General features: G+C 42.2%; 1 protein-coding gene across 1 annotated transcript in view; it reads right to left on the bottom strand.

Moving 5' to 3' along the window:
- ASH1L (ASH1 like histone lysine methyltransferase) overlaps window positions 1–23,368 on the bottom strand; it is a 98,887-nt gene that overhangs the window by 45,080 nt on the left and 30,439 nt on the right. The window contains exons 4-7 of the mRNA XM_042440786.1: window positions 16,861–16,962; window positions 8,963–9,662; window positions 5,767–5,946; window positions 2,148–2,242 (exon numbers count right to left, since the gene is read on the bottom strand). Of these exons, the coding sequence (XP_042296720.1) occupies window positions 2,148–2,242; window positions 5,767–5,946; window positions 8,963–9,662; window positions 16,861–16,962 (1,077 nt within the window). The remainder of the gene's footprint in view (window positions 1–2,147; window positions 2,243–5,766; window positions 5,947–8,962; window positions 9,663–16,860; window positions 16,963–23,368) is intronic.

The raw sequence follows: 23,368 nt of genomic DNA, 5'->3' as shown, positions 1-23,368 counted from the left end.
GGGGGTAGGGGGACAGAGCAGCTGTCATGTTGTCTTTACTACTTGCTCTTAAAGTTTGTTCTCATTTTTCAAAGCCTCAAGTTATGCTTGGCAAGCTCCAGGAAGCAGCAAATTCTGCTGGGAATCTGTTTTCATTTCTATGACCTCACTGGTTAAAACAAAAGGCTCTTTCAAGGGCCTGGCAGCCAGCCCAGAAACACTCTCTCCTGCTTCTCCTTGTCCTTAATAAAAGCAACCAGACGAGTTAGTCTTAAGCTTGGTCGAGAAATAATCCCTCTAATGGGATTCAAGGTGGCGAGGGTACTCTGCCATTTTGCCAGGCAGTCATTAAAGCTACCTTATCTTTATAGTATGTGTTTGTTTGGGTCTTCTGGCACAAATCAACTACAGGCCATGACCTGGCAAAGGGAAAGGGTAGCAAGCACAGTCCAATATGCAAGGCTCAATTCCTGTTCCCTAACACCACTGGAATTATTCAAAGATATAGCTGTGTTAGTCTGTAGAATCAGTATGTAGAGAGATCTTTTGGCACCTTTGAGACTAACACTAACTGTTAGTCTCAAAGGTGCTACAAGATTTCTCAACATACCACTGGAATTAGTGATTCTTAAGCTGGTTCCTAAGCCCCTTCAAGTTGCCTGTCATAGGGGGACCTAAAATAAATCTTCTCCTTAAAGCCCTCAACACGTAATCAAGAGGTCCGAGACCACAATTTCCTTCTGTTTTTTCACTCCCATAGATGAACACGGCTATTCTGCTATGGAAAGTCAGGGCTCAAGTGTGGTGGGGAGGCAATAGATATAAAAATCACAATCACATTTTGATAATGATGTGAGCTTTCCCCCCTATTACCTTCTAATAATACTTGAACCTGGAGGCACCTGATGAAACTATAAAGATCATGCAGACTAAATGCCCCCCTCACCCCGCAATAAAGCACTGTCTATGTTAGGAGTGGGGAACCTCCAGCCTATCACCCCCCAGGACATCCCTCAAAACCTTGATTAATTTTAAAAGGTATGGATAAAAGCATAAAAACCGTAATATCAAAACACAATTAATCAAAAGATAATAATACTATAGAATAAAAAGCAATTAGAAGCACAGAAATAAGTTCAGTAGATAATCTACCCATCACCTCGCTGAGAGAATTTTTCAGCAGCCAGTGAACTGCCAAAAGCCTGCCCAAAAACAAATGTCTTCACCTGCCTTACAGAACAACAATCGGAAAGGGAGTTCCACAGCCTGGCAGTAGACACAGAGAAGGACCTATTCCATCTCATTTTTGTACAGGCTAGGAAAGGCAAATTCCTAGGTGAAGATGGCTCTCTTGCCCCTTAGTTTATATACTAAAATGCCACGTCCTTAGCTACTTGCATTTTGGGTTCTGGCTTCACTTTCTTCCTAATCAGCACAATCAGTAACTGTTGGACATCATTTAAAGACTAAGACAGGCTTGCATTGCTTTGAATAAAACGTAAAAGTAGCAAGCTAGTCAAAAGATCGGTTTCATTATGATGCAATCTCACACACTGTCTCTATTTAGAAATGGCACACTGTTTCCAGTGCTATCACAATTACAGAAAGGACACCTCATGGCCATGTCCTTCTCTTACAACAAGCTTCTTGGGGAAGTCCTGGCCACAGATCGCCCAAAGCCATTTCTGTGGCCTCTGGAGGATTCCCATACCCGCCAGCCCCACAATTAAGTGGCCAAAAGTCTCTAGGAGGCACGACCGACCATTCTGATCCAATGCTTGCTCCCTCTTAGCTGTTTTGTGCTCAAAATACAACCTGGTTTTAGAAAAGGCTTGTACAATGCTAAAACAGGCAAGGGGGAGCAAATATGAATCATAATGGCCTAACTATGCCCAGTATTGGCAATTAGATATTTTCTCTCAAACCAAACTGGGCATGGGGAACGTGCCAGGCATAGCGCTTAGCTCTCCCACTGTGTGGCTCTCTACTGTCCAGAACCCAGGTTCTCAATCTTCCCTCCCACTAACAACCATTTACTTCCTCTGGGCAAGAGAACCCCAGCACCCACAAGGAGCCGTAAGACAGCTCTTGGGGTCTTTCGCTCCCTTTTACCATGAAAGGTGTGGTGGCCCTTCGCAGCATGCAATGTTCTCAGAAGACTCACTCACCCACATGAATAGGTGCTGGGAACAAGCCGTACTCATGCTCTCCAGGACTGTATTCCAGCTTCTCTTTCTTTAACTGGATCAATCGGCTTTTCGGGCTGGGAATGAAAGCAACAGAAGGGCAGCAGAATGAACACAAGTCTTTGCACTGTGTTGTTGAGACCTCCATTTCCATTGCCAAGTCATGAGGCAGAGAATGTGGCCAGAGCTGGTGTAGCCCCACAATTGGGAGCATGGCCTGTGAGAACCCAAATATGCCTGCTTTGAATCTTTTAGTTTCTGAACTCTCTTGGTTGTTTTAGGTAAGGGTCCAATTAGATATTATCTTTAATTGTATAATATGCCTAGGGTTCTTTTAACAGTGGAAGGGGGCTCATTGGGACCTCATCATGGAAGGAGGCTAAGTTTAATCCTTCCACTAGAGCTGCAATGGATGGCCTATCTACCCTAAGAATACCAGATCACATCTGATCTTGCAAGCTAGGCATTGTCAGCCCTGGTCAGTACTTGGATGGGAGACTGCAAATGAATACCAGGTACTGTAGGCTATATTTCAGAGGAAGGAACTGGCAAGATCACCTCTGAGTATTCTTTGCCTAAGAAAAAACTATGCAATTAATGGGATTGCCATAAATCAACAGGCAATTTGAGGGCACATACATATACCCACAACTGTAATACCAGGCAAATGCCCATAGACATATGGCAGCTGTTCTTTTGCATTATGAACATGGCCAGGGACAAACAGGCTAAACTTCCCCTTCCTGTATACTGTGGTCCTAATGAAAAGCACTAAAGCTTATAATTCAAAGATATAGCTGTATTAGTCTGTAGAATCAGTATCTAGAGAGATCTTTGAGACTAACTGAAAGAAAGAAGTTGGCAGCATGAGCTTCTGAGGAAGTAGACTGATGTCTACGGAAGTTCATGCTGTCAACTTCTTTCTTTCACTAAAGCTTACGTTTTCTTTTTAAAAGAAAACCAGGAATGACTATTGATCAATTTGAGTTTGTTTTTTACTTGCTCAGCATGGTAGGAGCAAGAGTGGCAGACTAGGATAAATAGTATGGACCTACCTTAAGGACTAGCACAGGGGTAGGCAACCTGCGGCCCGTGGGCCGGATGCGGCCCGGCAAGGCCTTGGGATCGGCCCCAACCTGGTCCTGCTGCCAATTGCCGCCGGGGCCTTTGGGGGGCAATTGTCTATAGAAGCCTCAGAAACATGCATTTATATTAACATTTTTTAAAAAAGCAGCAAATTTTTTCACTTGTCCTCCATTTTTTAAAAAAAAGTGTCTTCTATTTGAAAATTTTGTCCTACATTTGTCCTGGTTTATTTATATATTTATTTTTTCAAAAAATTATTTAATTAATTATTTTTTTGCTTCGGCCCCCCAGTTATCTGAGGGACAGCAACCCGGCCCCCGGCTCAAAAAGGTTGCCTACCCCTGGACTAGCATATGCCTGTCAAAGATTATGTAAGAGAAGGGTCCAGTTTGAGAAACACTACTGTTTGTAAAAGTCAAAGTACTAGCTCAAAACAGAGGCAGCATCACAAATGAATTAACACAGTTAATGAGAATAAGTCAAGCTTTGGAACTGGGCAGAAATGAAGAGCTTGTGGCCTCTGTGGAGGAGTCTACAAGGCCTTTTAGGCCTAGAACCTTGTACACTTCAAGCTGAATTAGAAAAGAAGGCATGTAGAAAATGACAAAACCATCCCCATAGCTTTCTATTTATAATCTATAAAACAAACTTCCCCAGAATTCTTCACATTTTTGGATATCATTTTTTAAATATAATATTGCATTGTGGTCTTTTCCAACTCTGTGATTCTATGATTCTATGATAAGGGCACTCTTGTTTACCAACTTCAATCTGATACATTCTCAAAATCTGTCTGAGGATTTCATCAACTTCATTAAAATCTCTAAAGCAGGAGTGGCCCTTCATCCCTCGTGATTAATTTGCAGTGTGTGGCAACCCATGTTAGCAAAAATAGCCGACCTCTTCTGATGTACAGTACTTTCAATGGTTCTTTAGATTAACCTGAACTGTACCACCACTAGAGGGGAGCATGCCATTGTAACAAATAAATGAATGGGGCTCCAAATCAGAGCTAAGAACTCCCATGCATGATGCCAACCACATTTTCCCCATAAAAAACAATTTAAACCAGAACATATGGACTTATCCCTCCACATTTGAAGGGGTTGGGGGCATAGGACCCTGTGAAAGTGAAAAAAAACCCCACAAATAAATAAATAGTACTTTTTTTAACCTCTCTAGGAATTTCTGGGTCCTCCAATAGAACTCTGTGGTCATTATCTGCCAAAATTTGACCACAGAGTCATGCTGCAGGACCTACAAATGCCTAGAGAAGTGTTTTCTCTAGGAATCGTTAGGTCCTTCAGTGCAACTCTATGGTCAACTTCCAGCAGAATTTATCTGGAGGACCTAGAGATTCCTAGAGAGCAGATATTAATCAAATCCGCAAAAGTCAAAGATACAAATGTGGAGGGCCGAGTCTCTTCCCAGTTAAATCTAATACTAATTTTGAGGGAAATTTATATGTTTGTTAGCTATGTTGCCCTTTCCCACCTTTAGTGGTGGTGTTTTCTACCATCTAGGAGGAGGTTGCAAACAACAAGTAGAAAAGGTGGGGGGGGGGAGTAAAGGAGAACTTCAGCAGAGTATTAGTTATTTGAAATAAGCTCACACACTCTGTCCAAATAGAAATTAAAAATACATAGAACCAGTTAAGTAATCATGTCTGTGTGTACCTAATTATTATACTGTTAAGTATCAGGTATTTTTTTTAAAGAATAAGGATATAGAAACCTGTGTTTATGTTAGAACATGACTAGATGCTCACTACTGTCTACGACAGTGAGGAATAAATGCATTCAAATAGAAAAGTTAACTGTCTGATTTATTTTCTCTTAAGTGTTGCTGCCCCTATTCTAATTGACTGATGTATTTCTAGTAGTAGGTTCCTTGGGTTAACACCCCCCCCCCCAAACAAACAACCTTCCAGACCACTAGAAATTGTTCAACCCTGATCTAGATAATTTCTTTTTCACATCTTAACTTCCTAAATCTAAATGGTGTGAGACACAGTGGGAGCTAGAAAATATCTGCTATTGCTAAAAAAAAAGTTTAAAAATTCCAATATAATTGAAAAGAGTTTAAAATTCTCACATACAGAACTGTGACCATCTCCAAGGCTGATGAATCAGCAACATAGCCAAGAGTGTTAAAGCACACTTTCAAACCAGGGTTTCCTGAAAAGGTGTGTGATGTCTGCATAACTTTGGCCTGTTACAGACTGCCAAAATAAAGCTGCTTTGGGTCTCATTGGAGGTATGCTGTTTAAATGGTGCATGCATCCTAAGAATCCGGAAGCTGCACCAAAGCTGCCCTCCAGTGCTTAGGAATGGAGTGTGGTTTTGGCGCAACCTCCGGACTCTTAGGACCCATGCATCATTTAAATAGCATACCTCCAAAGAGACCTCATGCAGCTTTATTTTGGCAGTCTGTAACAGGCCAGTGTCATGTTTTCAAGTCCTAATTCAGAGGTGTAACAGACAGACCTAACAAACACATTAGTAGTGCAACTTACTCAGTGGTTTTGTACACATCAGAGTATAACCCTGCCTTCTGGTACTTCTTTTTGGGGGGTCGTGGAGCTTTCTTTTCCCGCTGGACAAGAGAAGTCAGTGGCTGCTCAAGGCTCTCCAACTCACGTGGTTTCACTATCACTTCCTCGGGAATGGGAGTCTCTGTTGTCACTTCAGACAAGCTGGAAGGAGAAAGGCATGAAAAATAAGCATGCATGCAGCTAGTTCATTAAGAGTGACAGGAAAAAATATGCAAGGAGGGCTCACTGCTCTGCATTCAGAAAGCCTTATGGTCAGTCCTTGGTATCACCATTTAAAAGGACTTCAATTGTCTGGGTTGGGAAAATGCTGTCAAAATGCAAATTAGACTACAGAAATGGAATCAGAAGGCTATTTAGGGAGGATTCAAGGCTCAATGGAAGAGCATGCATTTTGATACTAGATTGTTTCCCTTCTCCTGTGCTTTTTGGTCATTTCCAACTTGTGGCAATCTTAGGACAAATTTATCATGGGATTTTCTTGGCAAGATTTGTTCAGAGGAGGCTTGCCTTTGCCATCCTCTGAAACTGAAAAAGCGTGAATTGCCAAAGGTCACCCAATGGGTTTCCATGATTGTTCAGGGATTCAAACCCTGATCTTCATAAACCACTATACCAGGTTGGCTCTCTAGATAAGATCAGGGATGGGCAATACAGTACATGTCCTCTTGCCTGTTTTTTCAACTCTCAGAATTTAGAATCATAGAATCATAGAATCGTAGAGTTGGAAGAGACTGCAAGGGCCATCCAGTCCAACCCCCTGCCATGCAGGAAATCCAAATCAAAGCATCCCTGACAGATGGCCATCCAGCCTCTGCTTAAAGACCTCCAAAGAAGGAGACTCCACTACACTCCGAGGGAGTTTGTTCCACTGCCGAACAGCCCTTACTGTCACGAAGTTCCTCCTAATGTTGAGGTGGTATCTCTTTTCCTGAAGCTTGGATCCACTGTTCCTGGTCCTGTTCTCTGGAGCAGCAGAAAACAAGCTTGTTCCCTCCTCAATGTGACACCCCTTCAAATATTTAAACAGGGCTATCATGTCACCTCTTAATCTTTTCTCCAGGCTAAACATCCCCAGCTCCCTAAGTTGCTCCTCATAGGGCATGGTTTCCAGACCCTTCACCATTTTAGTCGCCCTCCTTTGGACACATTCCAGTTTCTCAATGTCCTTTTTGAATTGTGTGCCCAGAACTGGACACAATATTCCAAGTGAGGCCTGACCAAAGCAGAGCACTGTGGCACTATTACTTCCCTTGATCTAGACACTATACTTCTATTGATGCAGCCTAAAATTGCATTGGTCTTTTTAGCTGCCGCATCACACTGTTCACTTCTTAGACCAAATACAGTAATTTTGTACTTTGCTCCCAAAAGGAACATTGCTCTTTCTAGAAACATCCAGAAGCAGCTCCTTGCTTTAGTGTGTAGTCTTTCCCAAAAACTGGAAGCGAAAAGCAAGCTGCTTACAAGAACTGTGGTTCTTCAAGTGGTCACCTGTGAATTTACATATATAAGATCCTCTCTGCCTGTGCAGACCAGTTTCAGAAACTTCTAGAGCTAGATCTCTTAGGCTGAAGACCTGCCCCCACTCTGTACCACACGTGCTCAGTACAGTTCCCACTCAAATCTGCTCATTTCCATGCCCACCAGCAACCAAGGAAGTCAAACATTGTGAGAGTGGACATGGGTGGAGTGTGTGAGTTTGCAGATGACCACTTAAAGACAAGTTACAGGTAAAAAAAAACACCCCTGCTTTTCTTCTTCATGGTCTCTGTGACTCACATATATGGGAGACTGGCAAACTAGAGAAACCTGGATGGAAGTTAACTATACTGTACTGGCAAGAAGCACAGACAAGCTAGTCTCTAGCCCAATCATCAAGTCTCACCTTTAAATAAATGTGAGTGGCTGAGCCCAAATAGCTGCTCTACAGATTGTCTGAATGGGCCCACTGGCCAAGAATGCAGATGAAGTGGAAACAACACTTATGGAATTAGAACAGATAGAGGAAGGCTCTGGCTTTGTGGCCGTCTGGTAGGCTAATATAGCCTGTGCTGCAAGGAAGCTTGACAACCATAGAAGACAAAGAGTCTAGGAAATTTCTGAAATGCTCTGTCTGATCAACACAGAAGGTGAGGGACTTCTATTTAAGCCAACTTTCTAGTTGACATGTAAAGCGAACTTGATGGTGATAATGAGTAGAGTCCAAGAGTAGGTGCCTCCCTGCTTGTTCAAATAAAAGGCCACCATTGTGTTTCTGTTTTTGTTGTTGTTGTTGTTGTTATTATTATTATTATTATTATTATTATTATTTATATAGCACTGTAGATTTGCACAGCATATATCATTAAACATGCACATACACACCAGCACAATTAGCAATATCCACTATATTGTTTAGGTGAGACAGGCCTTATACAGTGGTGCCTCGGGTTACGAAATTAATTCGTTCCGCCGCCGCTTTTGTAACCCAAAAAGCATTCGCAAGCCGAAATGCCATAGGCGCTAATGGGGAAAAGCCGCGATTTCATGCGAAAAAGCGCCGAAAAGCACCAAAAAATTTTTCGTAACCCGAAATAACCTTCGTAACCCGGAACAGTTTTTTTTAATGGATTTTTTTCGTAACCCGGAAATTTCGTAAGGCGGCGCATTCGTATCCCGGGGTACCACTGTACAGTCAAATGCCTGTTGAAATAGAAATCTTTACTTGTCTTCAAAAAAAAGTAGGAAGGATGCCAGTCTAACTTCTCTGGGAAGAGTTCCAGAGATTGGGAGCAGCCACTGAGAAGGCCCTCTTCCATGTTCCCACCAGATGTATCTGTGAAGGCGGTGGGACAGATTTCAAAGAAGATCTCAAAGCATGGCTTAGTTTGTAAGAGAAAATATGACCCTTCAAATAACATGGATCTGAGCCGCATAGGGCTCTGTAAGTCGAAACCAGCCATTCAAATTAGGACTACAGTCTACTGAAGCCCCTACCAGCATAGCCAATAGTAAGAAATTATGGGAAGTGGAATTTAAAACAATTATACTACAAAAATACACTGTGGTCAGACTGGTAAGACATTTACTTATTTATTTAAACATTTATGAGCTAGAAACTGTCTTTATCCCATCAATTCTGAAATTCACTGAGCTAGCACTATTCAAGGGAAATTACCTTTTATTGCTCTCCTGTTCGTCCTCTGGCAAAGGTTTTTGCCTTTTCCTGGCCTGTTCCTCTTCCAGCCATCTCTTCCTCTTCCAGCCCTTCACATTAACTCCCTGAACCACTGATTCTATTGCATCTGTGACAGTATCAGGACCACAGTGCAGCAAGCAGCCTTGGTCTGTACTCTCAAGTTCTTGGCTGACAAACCGGTTCACTTGAACAGCATGTGATGAAACTACCGATGGCAAGGGGTATTTCCTAGGCCTGCCAGGTCGGCGCTTCACAAAGTTATTGCCAGTCCGTGCCTGCCTCTGTAATTTCTTGGCTTTGAGGATTTTGTTTACATGGTCCAGATTTTTCTTAGTGGCCAAAATCTTGTCATAATTGCACATTTTCCTTGCCTGGCATTGCATAGCTTCCACCATGCTCCTCTTGAAGTGATGTGGGGAGTAGCTGATTGACAACTGATCTGAAAGTGAGAGGCCATCACTGCCTGAGTCGCCAGGTATCAACAGGGTACTGCTCTTCTCCCTGCTGGGGCTCTGACTGGGACTCCCCAAGGGTGCAGCAGGTACACTTGCCATGGCAGTCTCAAAGGTTTTGTTCAGTCCACTCTGGCTTTCATGCTGAGCCATGCGCTGCAACAAATTATCAACAGGATCTTCCATTGTTGTCCCTAATCTTGTATTTCGTGCAGGTACCCCAGCCACTGAAAAACAGAAAAGAAGCAATGTAAGGAAGCCTACGTTTTACTTACTAGGCTTCACTGGTAAGGGCATGCTTTCATGACATCACCGTGCCTGAAAAGACCCTGTCTTTTATACTTTTGCTGAAACAAAACTAGCAAGTGAAGATGAAACAGGATACTGATCTGCCTCAATGGAGGAAAGACATTCATAAGGCAATATGATCCCAGATTCTTTACAGCCTTAGCAATAAGAGCTGAGACATTGAAATTGGCCTGGAAATGAAGACAATATAGTACGTTGCAGCTGTCATGCCAGCCCCATTCCAAATTTTCATAGCACCATTTTGGACCAATTTCAGTTCAAGACACTTTTCAATGGCAAACATAAGTAAAGAACATCTACAGTAGTGTATTTGGGAAGTTATTCAAATATGAATATCAGAATCCTGGTCTGTCATCTTAAAAATAGGGGGGTGCAATTAGCTCATCAGGCTAAGCTTCTAACAAGTCTTCTATTTTCAAGGGTTGTCTACTGCCAATCTATCACAGCACTCCTTAAAGGCTAGTGAATTTTCCTGGGGTTTTCCTGGGGTTCCTTGTGGGTACACCACCCAGAGAACATAAAAATCAATGTGGTTTTTTTAAAATTAAATTAGGCTTAAATTGGATTTTTAAAAAATTAAATGCTTTTTGAGGAAAAATCTATTTAAACTTTTCTGTTTAAGATTATTATGGTCCAGAGGTTATTCATAATGAAATTGGGATTAGTTTTTAATTAAGTAGTATGAGAATGTATATTCGTGCAATGTTTTAAAATTTTGGTAAATGAATTTCATTAATTAATTCACCTTGTCATGCTCTTTCAGAAGTTTCTGTAAGATTATTGGGCAATTTTTCTATCTAGACAATAGTACAACAGATGCTTGGTTTAACAGTTCTCAAAACTGTGCATCTGTGTCTGTGTTAGATGGAGCTCTGTAGTGGACTGTTTGGAGCAGTGTATCAAGAACTGGCCTATTCTGATGACGGTTTGTGAACAAAATTGAGAACAGTTTGGAACAGACTCCTTCGGAGTGTGGTAGTTTTCTTCTTTTGGTGTTTTTAAACAGCAGCTGGATGGCCATCTGTTGGGGGTGCTTTGACTGTGAGTTCCTGCATCACGGGACTGAAATGGATGGCCCTTGATGTCTCTTCCAACTCTCTAATTCTAGAGACAAAATAGATGGCACTGTGACACAGCCAAAATCCTCAACATTGGGCTTAAGAGAAATGTTGAAGATATGCTGAGCATCCTTTCTGAAGCTTTAAACAAAATACAGAAAAACAGCTGTTTTATTGCTGATGCTGTTGAAATCTGGAAGGAACTGAGTGAGCTCTGAAAAACAGAACTACACACTTACAGAATCAAAATACAAGCATTAAAAGGGACAAGCACTCTCTCCAGCTCATTTTCTTGCAAATATTGTCAGTACCTGTATCTGGTACCAGGGCCAAACCTTGCAATGCTGAGGAAGAGGAGTTAGCTATGATATGGGCATCAAGCAATCATCCACCTATATTTCACAACTAAGGGGCAACCATTCAAGAAATATATGTTTGCTGCTGATATTTTAAAGAAAGTCACACCAATGAACTTGTGAAAGTCACTTAAATACATAAATTTAAAGACAGCTGAAGTAATGATTTCACTTTTAATAGCAGTAGCTTGTTCTGCTGGCATAGGAGAGGTAGGAGCTGTCACTTCAGACGGACAGGAGAACAGCTCTCCCAAAGGATGCATCTGCTCTGGAGTAAACATCCAGTCTATAATGGGAGACAAATATCAAAGGCTGGGACCACGCACCCACACAGCAAACTTCGTCCAGTAGTACACCAGAAAGGAAGGCTGAAGAGGTAGCTACCGCCCTCGTAGAAAGAGCCCAGATAGAAGGAGAGGGTTCCTACTTGGCCAGCTCATATGCTATGCAGATGGTCGAGACCACCCATTTTGAGAAACATTGAGAAGACACTGGTAGGCCCAGCGTCCAATTCAAGTAGCACACAAAAAGTCTAGTGGTTTTCCTTGAATTTGAGATTCTGGCAACATAGGGCTCTTTGAACACCAAGGGAATAGAGCAGTTGCTCAAAGGCAAGACGTAGGATTCTGCATGAAGGCAGGAAGCACGATGTCATGATTTAGTTGGAAGGCAGAAACCACCTTTGGGAAGGAGGAGATGTCCAGTCGTGGGACCACCTTGTCTCAATGGAACTGGAAATAAGGGGGGGGGGTTCAACATGAAGGCCCACTGCACTGAAGTAACTGTCACCAGAAAGACTGTTTTCCAAGAGAGGAGCCTAAGGTCGTATGTGGCCAAGGGTTCGAATGGTCTCCTCAAGAGTTGAAAAAGTACCAATTCGAGGCTCCATGCTGGCATCGGGCTGGAGACCAGGAGATATAAATGGAGGTATCCTTTAAGGAATGCCTTGATGATTGGGTCCTGAAAGCAAGAGGAATGTCCCATACGCTGCAGTTCTCAGGTGATGGAAGCAAATTAACATTTCACTGAGGAGAGGGGGAGGTCCACATCATGTAAGGATAAGAGGAATTTGAGGATGTAATGGGTTTGAACCCTCGAGGGGGACAACCCTGAAGCCATTAGGAAGGTCTGAAACTTCTTCCATTTGAAGGCGTAGGACTTCTGTGTGGAAGGCTTGTGGGGTACAAGGATGATTCATTGGATTGAAGTCGGGAAGTTCATTAAGAAAGAATCCTCCTTGCCATGAGCTGGAGCGCTTGGTGGTCCAGGTGTCAAACCTGACCACTGTGAATGGTCAGTTTGCTAGCGTGGAGGGGGAGATGGAACGTGTTGCCAGGTGAAGCAGAGAGGCGAATCAAGGCTGTCTCGGCCACCATGATGTCATGAGAAAGAAACCGGCTTGGTCTTGTTCTATCTTCATACAGGAGTTGTCGACCTCAGTGGAAGAGGAAGGTGTCTCCTAGAGAGCCCTTCCCTGCTGTCCTGGAGCAGAACTAGGAGTAGCAAGTGTTGAGGTGGGTGTGAAAAGATCTACAGGCATGCCCCATTATCAAAAGGTTCCTTGAAGAACTTCAGGATGGAGGGTCCATTCGTGCCAATAGTCCAGGGAACAACTGAATTGGTCTGCTAGCACATTGTCCTCATCTTGGAGGTGGAGGGCATAGATAGATATGTCCCTGCGTACCAGTACCAGATCTGGAGGATCAATTCAATGAGGCAGTGAGACATCATGTCTTCTTGTTTGTTGATGTAAAACATGGCTGTGATGTTGTCCATGAGGATTTGTATTGAGCAGCCTCCAAGGTATATCCTGAAAGCCTTGAGTGCTTTTTGTATTGCCAGAAGTTCAAGGGCATTGATGTGAAAGGAGGACATGTCCTGGGACCAGTGTTCTTTGACTATCCAACTTTTGAATTCAGCCCCCCACGTGTCCATGGTGATGAGCCTCGGTGGAGGTGTGCGGAAGGAGATCATAACACGAATGTCGAAAGGGTTGAAAGGCCAATGATTGCCATGGCATCAGGAATAGTTTTGACAGACGAACCCTGAGTGTGTTGAATATGGTGAGGAACCATGACTGTACAGAATGCATGCAAAGGTGGTAGAAGAGTATAACCCCTGTCATGAAAGCAAGATAGACCAAAAGCATGAAGACTCGATGAGCTTGAAGGCACTTGGAATGGTGGAAATGGAGCATAGCATCAACCAGATTTTGGAAGCAGTCTGCCGGCACATGTGCCTTTTCCAATCCTAAATTTATCACGGTTCCGATTAACTCAGTTCTTGGCTGGGCAAAAGAGGAGACTTCTCTTTGTTGAACATGAGGTCAACTGAGTTTAATACAGTTAAAGAATAAGATATGATAGGTTAGTGTGCATGGGGAGTCTGCTACTAGGGGAAGACCACTATTGTAGCCAAAATGCAACTATGGTCATGCACTTCATGAAAATGTGAGGCGCTTTGGAGAGGCTGAATAGAAATATTTGAAATCAAAATGCCCTTTTCCCGACTGTGAAGGAGAAGAATCACTGGTGGGAATCTCAAATTCCTAAATGGAATAGGCATTCTTGAGGTCTAGAGTGGCGAATTAGTTGTGGGTTTGAAGCAGTGGCACTATCAATGGTAGGAATGTCATTCTGAATCTTTTGTGAGGGTTGAAGGTACTGACACCTCTGAGGTCCAGAATGGGTTGAAAACTACCATCTTTCTTGCTCACTATGAAGTACTGAGAGAAGGCGGCTCTATGAAACTTGGATGAGGGGACGGGTTCAATGGCCCCTTTGAGGAGTAGTGTGCACCTCTTCAAGAAGCACATCAGACAGGGGAGTTACATGGAGAACTCCCATGGGGGGGAACTCCTCGAACTCTATGGCATAACCCCTTTCAGTGATATTGAGGATCGAGGTATCTGTGGTGATCAAGGCTCACGTAGATTGGAATTGGGCCAATCTGTCACTGAAAGGTCATAAGACGTCGGAAAGAGAGTGAACACACAAGTCAAAATGTCTTCTTGGGGCACCCTTGCCCCCTTGAGCCATGGAAGTGTGAATTCATAGTCAGTCTTATAACAGAAGATGAGGAAGATTGGGAAGGAAAACATCTTCTAGGATAAGTGGGTCTGAAAGCTTTTCGCTGATCCAAGGAGGAATGGTGCCAAATATATCTGTGAGTTGAAGAGGTATGAGGGGATGATGAGAGGTCATACTTTCCCATAGTCACTCTCATCTTTTGAGCATGTTCAAGTTTCGAGTCAGTTTCTGTGTTGAAGAGGCCAGATTTGACCAAAGGTAAATCTTGGATGGTGGCTCTAGCCTGAGTAGAAAGTCCTAAGGCTCATAGCCAAGCATGTCCCAAGAGCCACTAAGCCAGAAATTACTTTGTTGGAGCAGTCGGCAATATGGCAGGCCAAGTTAATCTGCTGCCCTGCTTGAGCGTGTGCCTCCAATTATAGGGCATTTGCCAGGCACTTTTCATCATCGGGTAGCTTGTCAAAAAGAGGACAAGCCCATTTCCACAAGTTCTATTGATATGCCACCGTGCAAGCCAAATAATTAGCTATTCAGAGGCTGAGGGCAGTGGCGGAATGGAACTTTGGCTGCAAGGTCCAGCTTTCAGCCCTCTTTGTCTGATGATGTCGAGTGAGGCTTTCAAAACGACTTGGGTTAGGAGGCTTTGATTACCGCAGAATTGGGTTATGGGTGTTCAAGAAGCCGTGAGGAGCTCATATCTATCACTTGGTACAAGTTGTCAATCTTCTTTGACGTCGAAAGGATAGATAACAGAGCCACCCAGATTTGCAATAGATCTTCAGTAAAGAAAGCAGGAGCGGGATGGAAACCAGAGTTGGAGCCGTAGATTGGATCTTCTTGTAAACTGGATCCAATGGTTCTGATTCCTGTTGTCTGACCTTGAGGTCCAGGGTGTGAGCCGTGCAAAGGACACACTTGGAAAAGGCTCTGACATCAACTGTTGGGGATGTCAAGTAGTGTTTGAACACATAAGAAGAAGCGAAACAGCTGATATATGCATCATAGTCCTCATCAGACTCCTCATCTCCAGAACACTGTGAAGTGTGTGAATGAGGTGATTGTTGTCAAGAGGGAGGAGGAAGAGGCCTGTCCTGCAGGGAAAGAGACCTCACATGGACAGGAGGAAGTCAGGCAGTGAGGAGCAGGGTGTTCAGGCTGGACAGGTCTGCCATGGCTCCATTCATCAAGGCGGTCAGCAATGCTCAAATTCAATCAGTCAAGTTCAAGATGCGGAGGCCGGTTGGATGGGTACAGATGAATTGGGGATCTCCTGGACCAGTAAGGTTGTTTATAGACAACTGGTCATACAGGATTCCAAGGTGACCAGGAGAGCAAATGCAGTAGGTGGAGGATTCCAGGTTATAGAACAACTTTGGTTAATGAAATGTCACAGGGAGCAACAAAGTTGATATCAGAGTAAGCATCAGTACTGGCTGTCAAATGACTCATGTCAGTACCTTCTGTCTATATCTCAATGTTCTCTGTGAGAAGATTTATTATGATGAATAAGCGATGGAGACTGAGAAGAGGAATACACTTCTGTGTCTTCTCAGGGGCAGAGACAGAATCCTGGCTATTGGTCGATCATGAGGAAATGGATCTGTATGTGTCACATCCATTGTCTTAGGGGATGGAGAATGTCAAAGAGTGGGCATCCTCCTAGATGAAAATTCAAGGATTTCACCTTCAGAAGTCAAGGCTGAGTCCACTCTGGTTGAGTTTGAGCATACTGATATCAATCTAATTTTTGATCTAAATTTGATCTAATTTGGAAAAGCAGTATATAAATAAACATCATCATCATCATCATCATCATCATTATTAATCTGCTGACTGCTGGACCTTGTCTGCATGAATTTGATCTCTCGGTACAGTACTGTGTGGTACTGATTTCTCAGGACCAAGGCCTTCTGTTTGGCATCCCTCAAGGGGTCCTCCAGCTCTGGGTGCCATTGTCTGCTCTTTGGTATGGCATAGTTCTGGGCGGGGCAGACAGTTGTCAATAAAGTTTTAGGGGGCTCCAGCACCTGTTTGTATAACAGGACTTTTACCTTCAACTCCCAGTTCTTCTGTGCCTGACAACAACTCACAAGTAAAAAGCAAATTAAAAAACCACTTGCTGCAAAATATAAATGCATCAGAATTAAGCAAACATATTTGGCATAAAAATGCCATTCTATAGCAGCAACAAAATCTACACCAGTATCTGACTGTTACTCCTATGCCTGTCAACACAGTCTTGCTCAAAACAAATTAAGCTTAATATAATAGAACAAGGGTTTGAGTATAGCCAAGTGTGTAAATGGTACAATGTATGAAAATAATTTTAAAAATGGAACGGGGAAAATCTGATACCCCTGCACACATGCCTTTGTGTTCTGAATGTTGGCCTTTGGATGTGTTTGGTAGCTAGAAAGGCCTACCTGGAATCAGTGGGTATACTCCCATGAACAATAACCTGCTTAAAGGCTGACCTAGATTACATCCAGAGGTAGCCGTGTTGGCCATTTAGCAAAGCTTGCAACATGTATATTGTGCATTTTGGTTGGCTAATAAAAATATCACTACTGTATTTGGTGGATTTTTGACTGGGTTGACCTAGATTGGTATCTCTGCTGGACTATCTATAAGTAGGGGGGAAAAGCAACTCAGACTTTTAGAAGTGTTATTTACCTGTAGAAGATGTGCTTTCAGACGAGGATCTCTTTCTGGAAGGACTGCAGCTTGTGCCTTCTGTTGGCCTCTGCAAGAGTTTGTCCTGTGTTGGAAGCGTTCCTGATGAAGGAGAAAAACCAAGTCAGAAAGAAACATACCCTTTACCTGCCCTTCACTGATGTCAATAAAGGGCAACAGCAACATCACAACAAAACTGTAGCACGCCAGTGCTAATCTGAGTCCTAAACTGGAATGGAGAAACGGAATATAATGCGTTTGATCTGTTTACTTGGTGGATGGTCCTCAAGCACTAAAGTTTCTTTCATACTATCAAGCCAGTGTTCTTCTTCTTCCCATTTCCTCCTTTGTTGTTCCTTCTTAATCCCGTGTTCATGGTTTTAAACCACGTGTTTAAATGACTCCATGTGTTTTGTTGTATATTGTATTTTAATATATGTTGTACCACACTCTTTGAGCCTTGGTGAGAGGCAGGTAAGAAATAAATCATCATCATCATCCCCATTCCCCTCTTCTGCTTTCTACCAATCCCTGCTCTTTGAGGGGTTAATTAATTAATAACTTTATTACGGCCAATTGGCCAGCACGTTTTGAGGGGTTAAGATGAAGCTATTAAGCTCATTTTTAAGGTGCTCAAGGTAGTGAAAGGAGGATGTAGAGGTTTTAGCTGTGGCTGTCAGAATAAATGTTTTAGGCTGCCAACTCATACCTGAACCCTTGTTCAAAACATTTCAAATGCCATGTGAAATACAGATAGACAACAAAATTAACAAGTCCAATCATCTTTTTAAAAATTAGCCTTACAGAGATGCAGATGAAAAATGTTAAACATTTCTGATTAAGAACTCTCTACCACTGATTCACTGACTGCTCTTTGCAGCCAGCTGCATTTGTAGTGGATCAGTGTTCTCTAGTTGAAATAAACACAAAATCCTTTACTATCCTTTAACATCACTCCTTTTTACTATCTGACAAATTGCTTGAAGAGATGTAGGTGGAGCAGACAGGTGGAATGGAGCGGCCCAAGTCCGCTCTGGCCCGAAGCAGGTCCAAACTCTGCCAACTGCACGACCTGCTTTGGAAGCGGGCCATGCTCAGTGGGGCCGACCAACACTTCCAGGAGCTGCATTACCCCGGCTCCTTTTTGCTCCAGTCCACAGGACCAGAGTACAGCCTCAGCATGGCTTCTGGACACTTCGGAGGTGTATGTCATATATACGGCACGTCTCCAAAACATCTGGAAGCCATTTCATTTGGCCTGTCTGTTTGGGGCCTAAGTTAACAACACATATTGGCAATGATGGGGTGGAGTAGAAGGAAAAGAAGATGATCATTGACAAGATGTAAAAATGCCGGACAGTCTTTCCCAACCTAATGTGCTGGACTCACATCATTCCCAGTAAACACTCATTGTGGCCACTATTTATTGTTGTGTTCCTTCAAGTTGTTTCCAATTTATGGAGACCCTAAGTATCATGGGGTTTTCTGGAACTGAGAATATGTGACTCATCCAAGGTGAATGGATTTCCATGGCTAAGTGGGAACTATAGTCCAGTGCATAAACCACTACACTATGTTGGCTCTCATGACAATTAAAGTCCATTTTAAAAAATGGATGGGGGAAGCAACAAAATGACCTCTTTTAAAGAGGTCAGTATAATAAATGACCCTAAAGGTAATTGAGAAATACCATGCCCCATGGTTTGTTGTGAGAACTAATATTTCAGGTAATAAACAATTTAACTATAATTTAATCAACTAAATAATTTCAATTACTAGTGTTAATAAATTAACCTCTCAAATTCTAACGTTTAACATCAGTGAATTAATTCTGAAACTGAACATTCCATTCTCTGCTCAACAGGTTTAGCAAAGCGCCTTAGTCTTAACACTTTTTGGCCCTCAGCAGAAGTAAATGACCAAACAGAAGTGGAATTACAACTGCAATGTAGCTCCACCTTGGAGGCAGTGTGGAAAATTTAAATGCAGGTGGCTTTTAAACTCTTTGACAACTACCATACGATGCTCAAGTTCAACAGTCTCATGTCTATAAGCTCTATGTATGCTCTTCCAGTGGTAAACTGCATTATTTATTTATTCAATATATTTATATACAACTTTTCTATATAATATAATGAAAAGTAAGTTTAAAAAATACAACCATTTTTATATCAATAAAAATCACATTAAAATCATCCTGACTGGAATAAACTGTAATAACAGTAGTAACAGTCATAAATATTGAAAAGCCTGTCTGTTCATCTAAATACAACTGGAAAAGTCTGAACATGCCAAAATCAAACAGCAATTGTAGAGCAATAACTTTAACATTTATTCACATTTTGGGAGAAAGGCGGGATATAAATAAATAAATAAATAAATATGAATAAATAACTCTGGATTTTCTTCTAAAAAAATCTGGGATGGTGGTAGAATGAAATGTCATCCACCCCTTCTGGGGTCCCAAGACAAGAAATGTGCCACTGCTAGCTGGGAGATTTTGAAAGCTGTAGTCCAAAAATGTACTTTTCCAAGTTCTGAGACCAGGGTCCAAAACACGCTGCAGAAATAATGCAGTTTGAGACCACTTTAGCTACCCTGGCTCAATACTTGGGAATTCTGGGAACTCTAGTTTAGTGAGACATTTAGGCTTCTCTGTCAGAGAGCTCGGGTGCCACAATAAACTACAGTTCCCAGGATTCCCTAGCACTGAGCCGGGACAGTTAAAGCAATCTCAAACTGGATTGTTTCTTCAGTATGTTTTGGACACAGGTCAGATTATTTGGCCAGGGGTAGGGAAAATGTTGCCCTTGGATCACAGTTCTCAAATAGCCTAGTGTGCTTAGCAATGAAGGATGGTGAGCATTGCTGTCCAAGCCTTCTAGAGGATCACACATTACCTGTCTCTGCTTAACTTTGTGCTGATCTGAAAGGAATAACAAGTAGGTATGACAGTATGTTTGTTGTTGTTATGTGCTTTCAAATCAATGCTTGACTTAAACAGTAAACACTATCTTAGGCCTGTTACAGACTGCCAAAATAAAGCTGCTTGGGGTCTCTTTGGATGTATGCTCTTTAAATGATGCATGGGTCCTAAGAGTCCGGAGGTCACGCCAAAGCCACACTCCATTCCTAAGCACTGGAGTGCAGCTTTGGTGCAGATTCCGGATGCAGATACTTAGGATGCATGCATCATTTAAATAGCATACCTCCAAAGAGATCCAAAGCAGCTTTATTTTGCCAGTCTGTAACAGGCCTTAGGTTTTCTTGGCAAGCCTTATTCAGAGGAAGTTTGCCACTGCCTTCTTCTGAGGTCGAGAGTGTGTGACCTGCCCAAGGTCACTCAGTGAGTTTCCATAAGTGAGCAGGGCTTCAACCCTTGTCTCCAACCTTCCAAACAATGTATTCATACTCTCTCTCTCTCTCTCATACACGGCTGGCTCTCTTCCCTTCCTTTAGACTTGGCTCCCTTAATTTCCCCCCCACTTATGCTAATTCTCTGAGGTGTATACACAGTAATGACAATAAGCAATCAGAAATAGCAAAATGGACTTTGGCCACTGAAACAGAGGAAATAGTTCTAGCTAAAAGATCAGCAAGTGAAAGGCAACATTTCTAAACAGATGCCAGCAGCCTCCAACACTAGCCTTTGATGATTTTCCCACTGCTGCTACATTTCCCTATCCACATCCTTTTCCATACTTCTATGTTATTAATGCTTCAAATGAAAGCATACCTGGTATATCGTTTAATATGTGTCACTTTCTCAGTTTTCCTACTCCACTGTTGTATGTGCCCCAAACCTGTGTGGCTTACACACCAAGTTTTTGCTTTATTTCCCCTTACTTCCATCATGTCTCTTAATTTTTTTTCCTGACCAAGGGCAACAAAAAAGGATCACCAAAAAGGTGAATCTCAGCACCACTGAGATTGAAAGTAGTTGCTCCCATTAAATGCTGTTTCTCTGAAGGTGCCAGCCACAGATGCTGGTGAAACGCCAGGAAGAAACTCTTCTAGCACATGGCCACATAGCCCGAAAAACCCACAAAAAACTATAAATGCTGTTTGGTTCTCAAAAGAAAGCCAACTTTCATCCTATACAAAGCAACAACCCCCCACATATTTTAGGGTCTAAGGTGACCTTTTCTGCTGAGGAAACTGTGCACTAATACTTCAAGGTGGGGTCTGTAAACTCAAAATAGAAAGTTTGGCAGGGGATACATGTGTGGAGTTGGGCGGCTGTTATTTGCATCAATTCCAGTTTTATAACTGATTAAAATAAGGAATGTGTTCATGTAAAAAAAACCCTAAAATATCAAATCATGGGTCTCTTCATACATTACGAAGGCACATTTGTGATGGAACTAAGCACACACTTTGGTGGGCAGCTTATAGTGACTTCTACCTTATAGCTCCAGATGTGATGCTGTTGCTGCAGCTTAAATGTAGCCCTTCAGGGCCCTTTGCATGACATGCCTGAGATGTGGCAACAACAAAAATAGAATGTGCCAAGGGCTGAGCGAAAAGCTGCTTCTACAAAGAAAACAGCTGTTTCCAATTGTGGGAAACGCACTTACTGAAAGTGATACATTTTCATCTGACTCACCAATTAAATGCACTAGCAGAAACGCAATGATTCAGAGATGGCACTCGGTGGGCTCCAGCCTAAAACGTCTCTGTTTTCCTCCTAATTAAGGCTGTTTCTCATCAAATCCAAGTCAGCTCACTCATCGTAATGGAATTCCTCAGGAAATTCCCAGAACTGGACTAACCAAGACAGCCTGTTTTCTCCTCCTGTTTTTCAAACTTAACCCATTAAGAGTGTTGCACTCAGCTGTAACAGTCTTGCAAAAATGGAAGCTAGGGCTGGAGCTTTTAAATTTTATCTTTTTGAACTGATAAACTGTTCCTAATCCCCCAAAAGGATTCCATGGTGGCTGTGTAAATAACATCATAAACTGGGTGATTTCTGCAGTGTGTTTTGGGCCAAAGAATCTGTTTCTGAATGGCATCTCTTGCGTTGTAAAATAAAGTGATTAAGAAGTGATTAAAAAGAAGAATCTGACATGATACTGTTCTAACCATGAATAACTGCCAATAAACTGCTAAAGTTAAAATATTTAAATTCAAACAATCATTGTTTTTCTAGTAAGAGGGTTGAAAAATAGTAATAATAGCTAGACTTTAAAAAATATATATGAATAATATTTTTAAAATGAGGTGGGGTTTTTTAAGTCATTTGATTAAAACCAAGTTTTAAAGCAGCCAACCCTGCTTTAAAGGCAATCTGAATATATTTGATTGCAGGAAAAAAACAAACCTATGATGCATATTTTTTTACTTTTTTAAAAAAAATACTTCAAAATAGCTGGCAATTTGGCAAGTGCTAAAGAAGAAGCCACGTGACTATGAATACAAGAACAAAAAAAGAGCCTTGTGGCATTCAGACAGGAAGATTTATTACAGCATAAACTTTTGTGGACTACAGCCATTAAAGCTTATGCTTCAATAAATCTGGTAGTCTTTAAGGTGCCACAGGATTCCTTTCTGTTACAGAGATGTTATTACCACAGGTCAAAAAACCACCCAGACAGAAAGATTTATGCCTCTGGCATGTATTCTTAGTAGCCAGGCCTACGGAATTGTTTTTAGGTACCTTCACTTTGTGGGCCAAACAAGCAATTTAACTAAAACAAGGGAATGATAATCCAAAGGATGCAACAATTCTTTCCAACTGCTAAGAGCCTGGCACCAAATGTTTAGGCATCTGGATGATCAAACTTCTGGTGATTTTCAAAGTCCTGATTTGACTACGTAGATTCACTACATCATCAGACCTTCCTCCTATCCAGCCAAAATCCCTGCTAGTGGCCTAGTGATGTGTTTTGCACACATGCTCAAGCATCCTTTCATCACTGCAACTACTGGCCCTTACACAAGTAGCTCAAGAGCGGACAGTACATAATCCTTTGGCAAAGGACCTGTTTTGTACACTGAAGAACCCTAGGTTAAATTCCCAACAGGTCCAGTTAATGAGAATTAGTCAATAGATCTTGGAAAAGAAATGTCTTTTTAAAAAATCCTGGCTGGAGAGCCATGCCAGTCAAAATAGAAAATACTGGTTTAATCTAGGGATGAAGAACCTATAGTCCTCCAGAAGGTGCAGAATTACCATTTACTGATCAGGCTGGAAGGGACTGATAAGAACTGGCATCTAGTAACATTTAGAGTCCCAAGAATTCCCCATTAGATTAAATGAACCAATCATCTGACCATTTATTAAGCAGCTTCTTATTTTGTCAAATAGCGTACCTAACAAGCTCTCACTGGCTATCAACTTTTGGCCCTTGAGACAATTTGGGCATCAACTCTCAAGAATTCCTGGCACTGGCCATGCTGGTTGGGGCTTCTGGGAGCTGTCATCTAAAGCATGGAAATGAGGGGAGACTGGGAACCACCATGCTAATCTACTGAGAATCTGGCACTCTCTTCTCATGTGGTCAACAGA

The sequence above is a fragment of the Sceloporus undulatus genome, chromosome 9 (genome assembly GCF_019175285.1).
Source record: "Sceloporus undulatus isolate JIND9_A2432 ecotype Alabama chromosome 9, SceUnd_v1.1, whole genome shotgun sequence".
Taxonomy (NCBI): domain Eukaryota; kingdom Metazoa; phylum Chordata; class Lepidosauria; order Squamata; family Phrynosomatidae; genus Sceloporus; species Sceloporus undulatus.
Note: the sequence above shows the minus strand (reverse complement) of the source record. Positions and strands in the feature narration are given on the sequence as shown.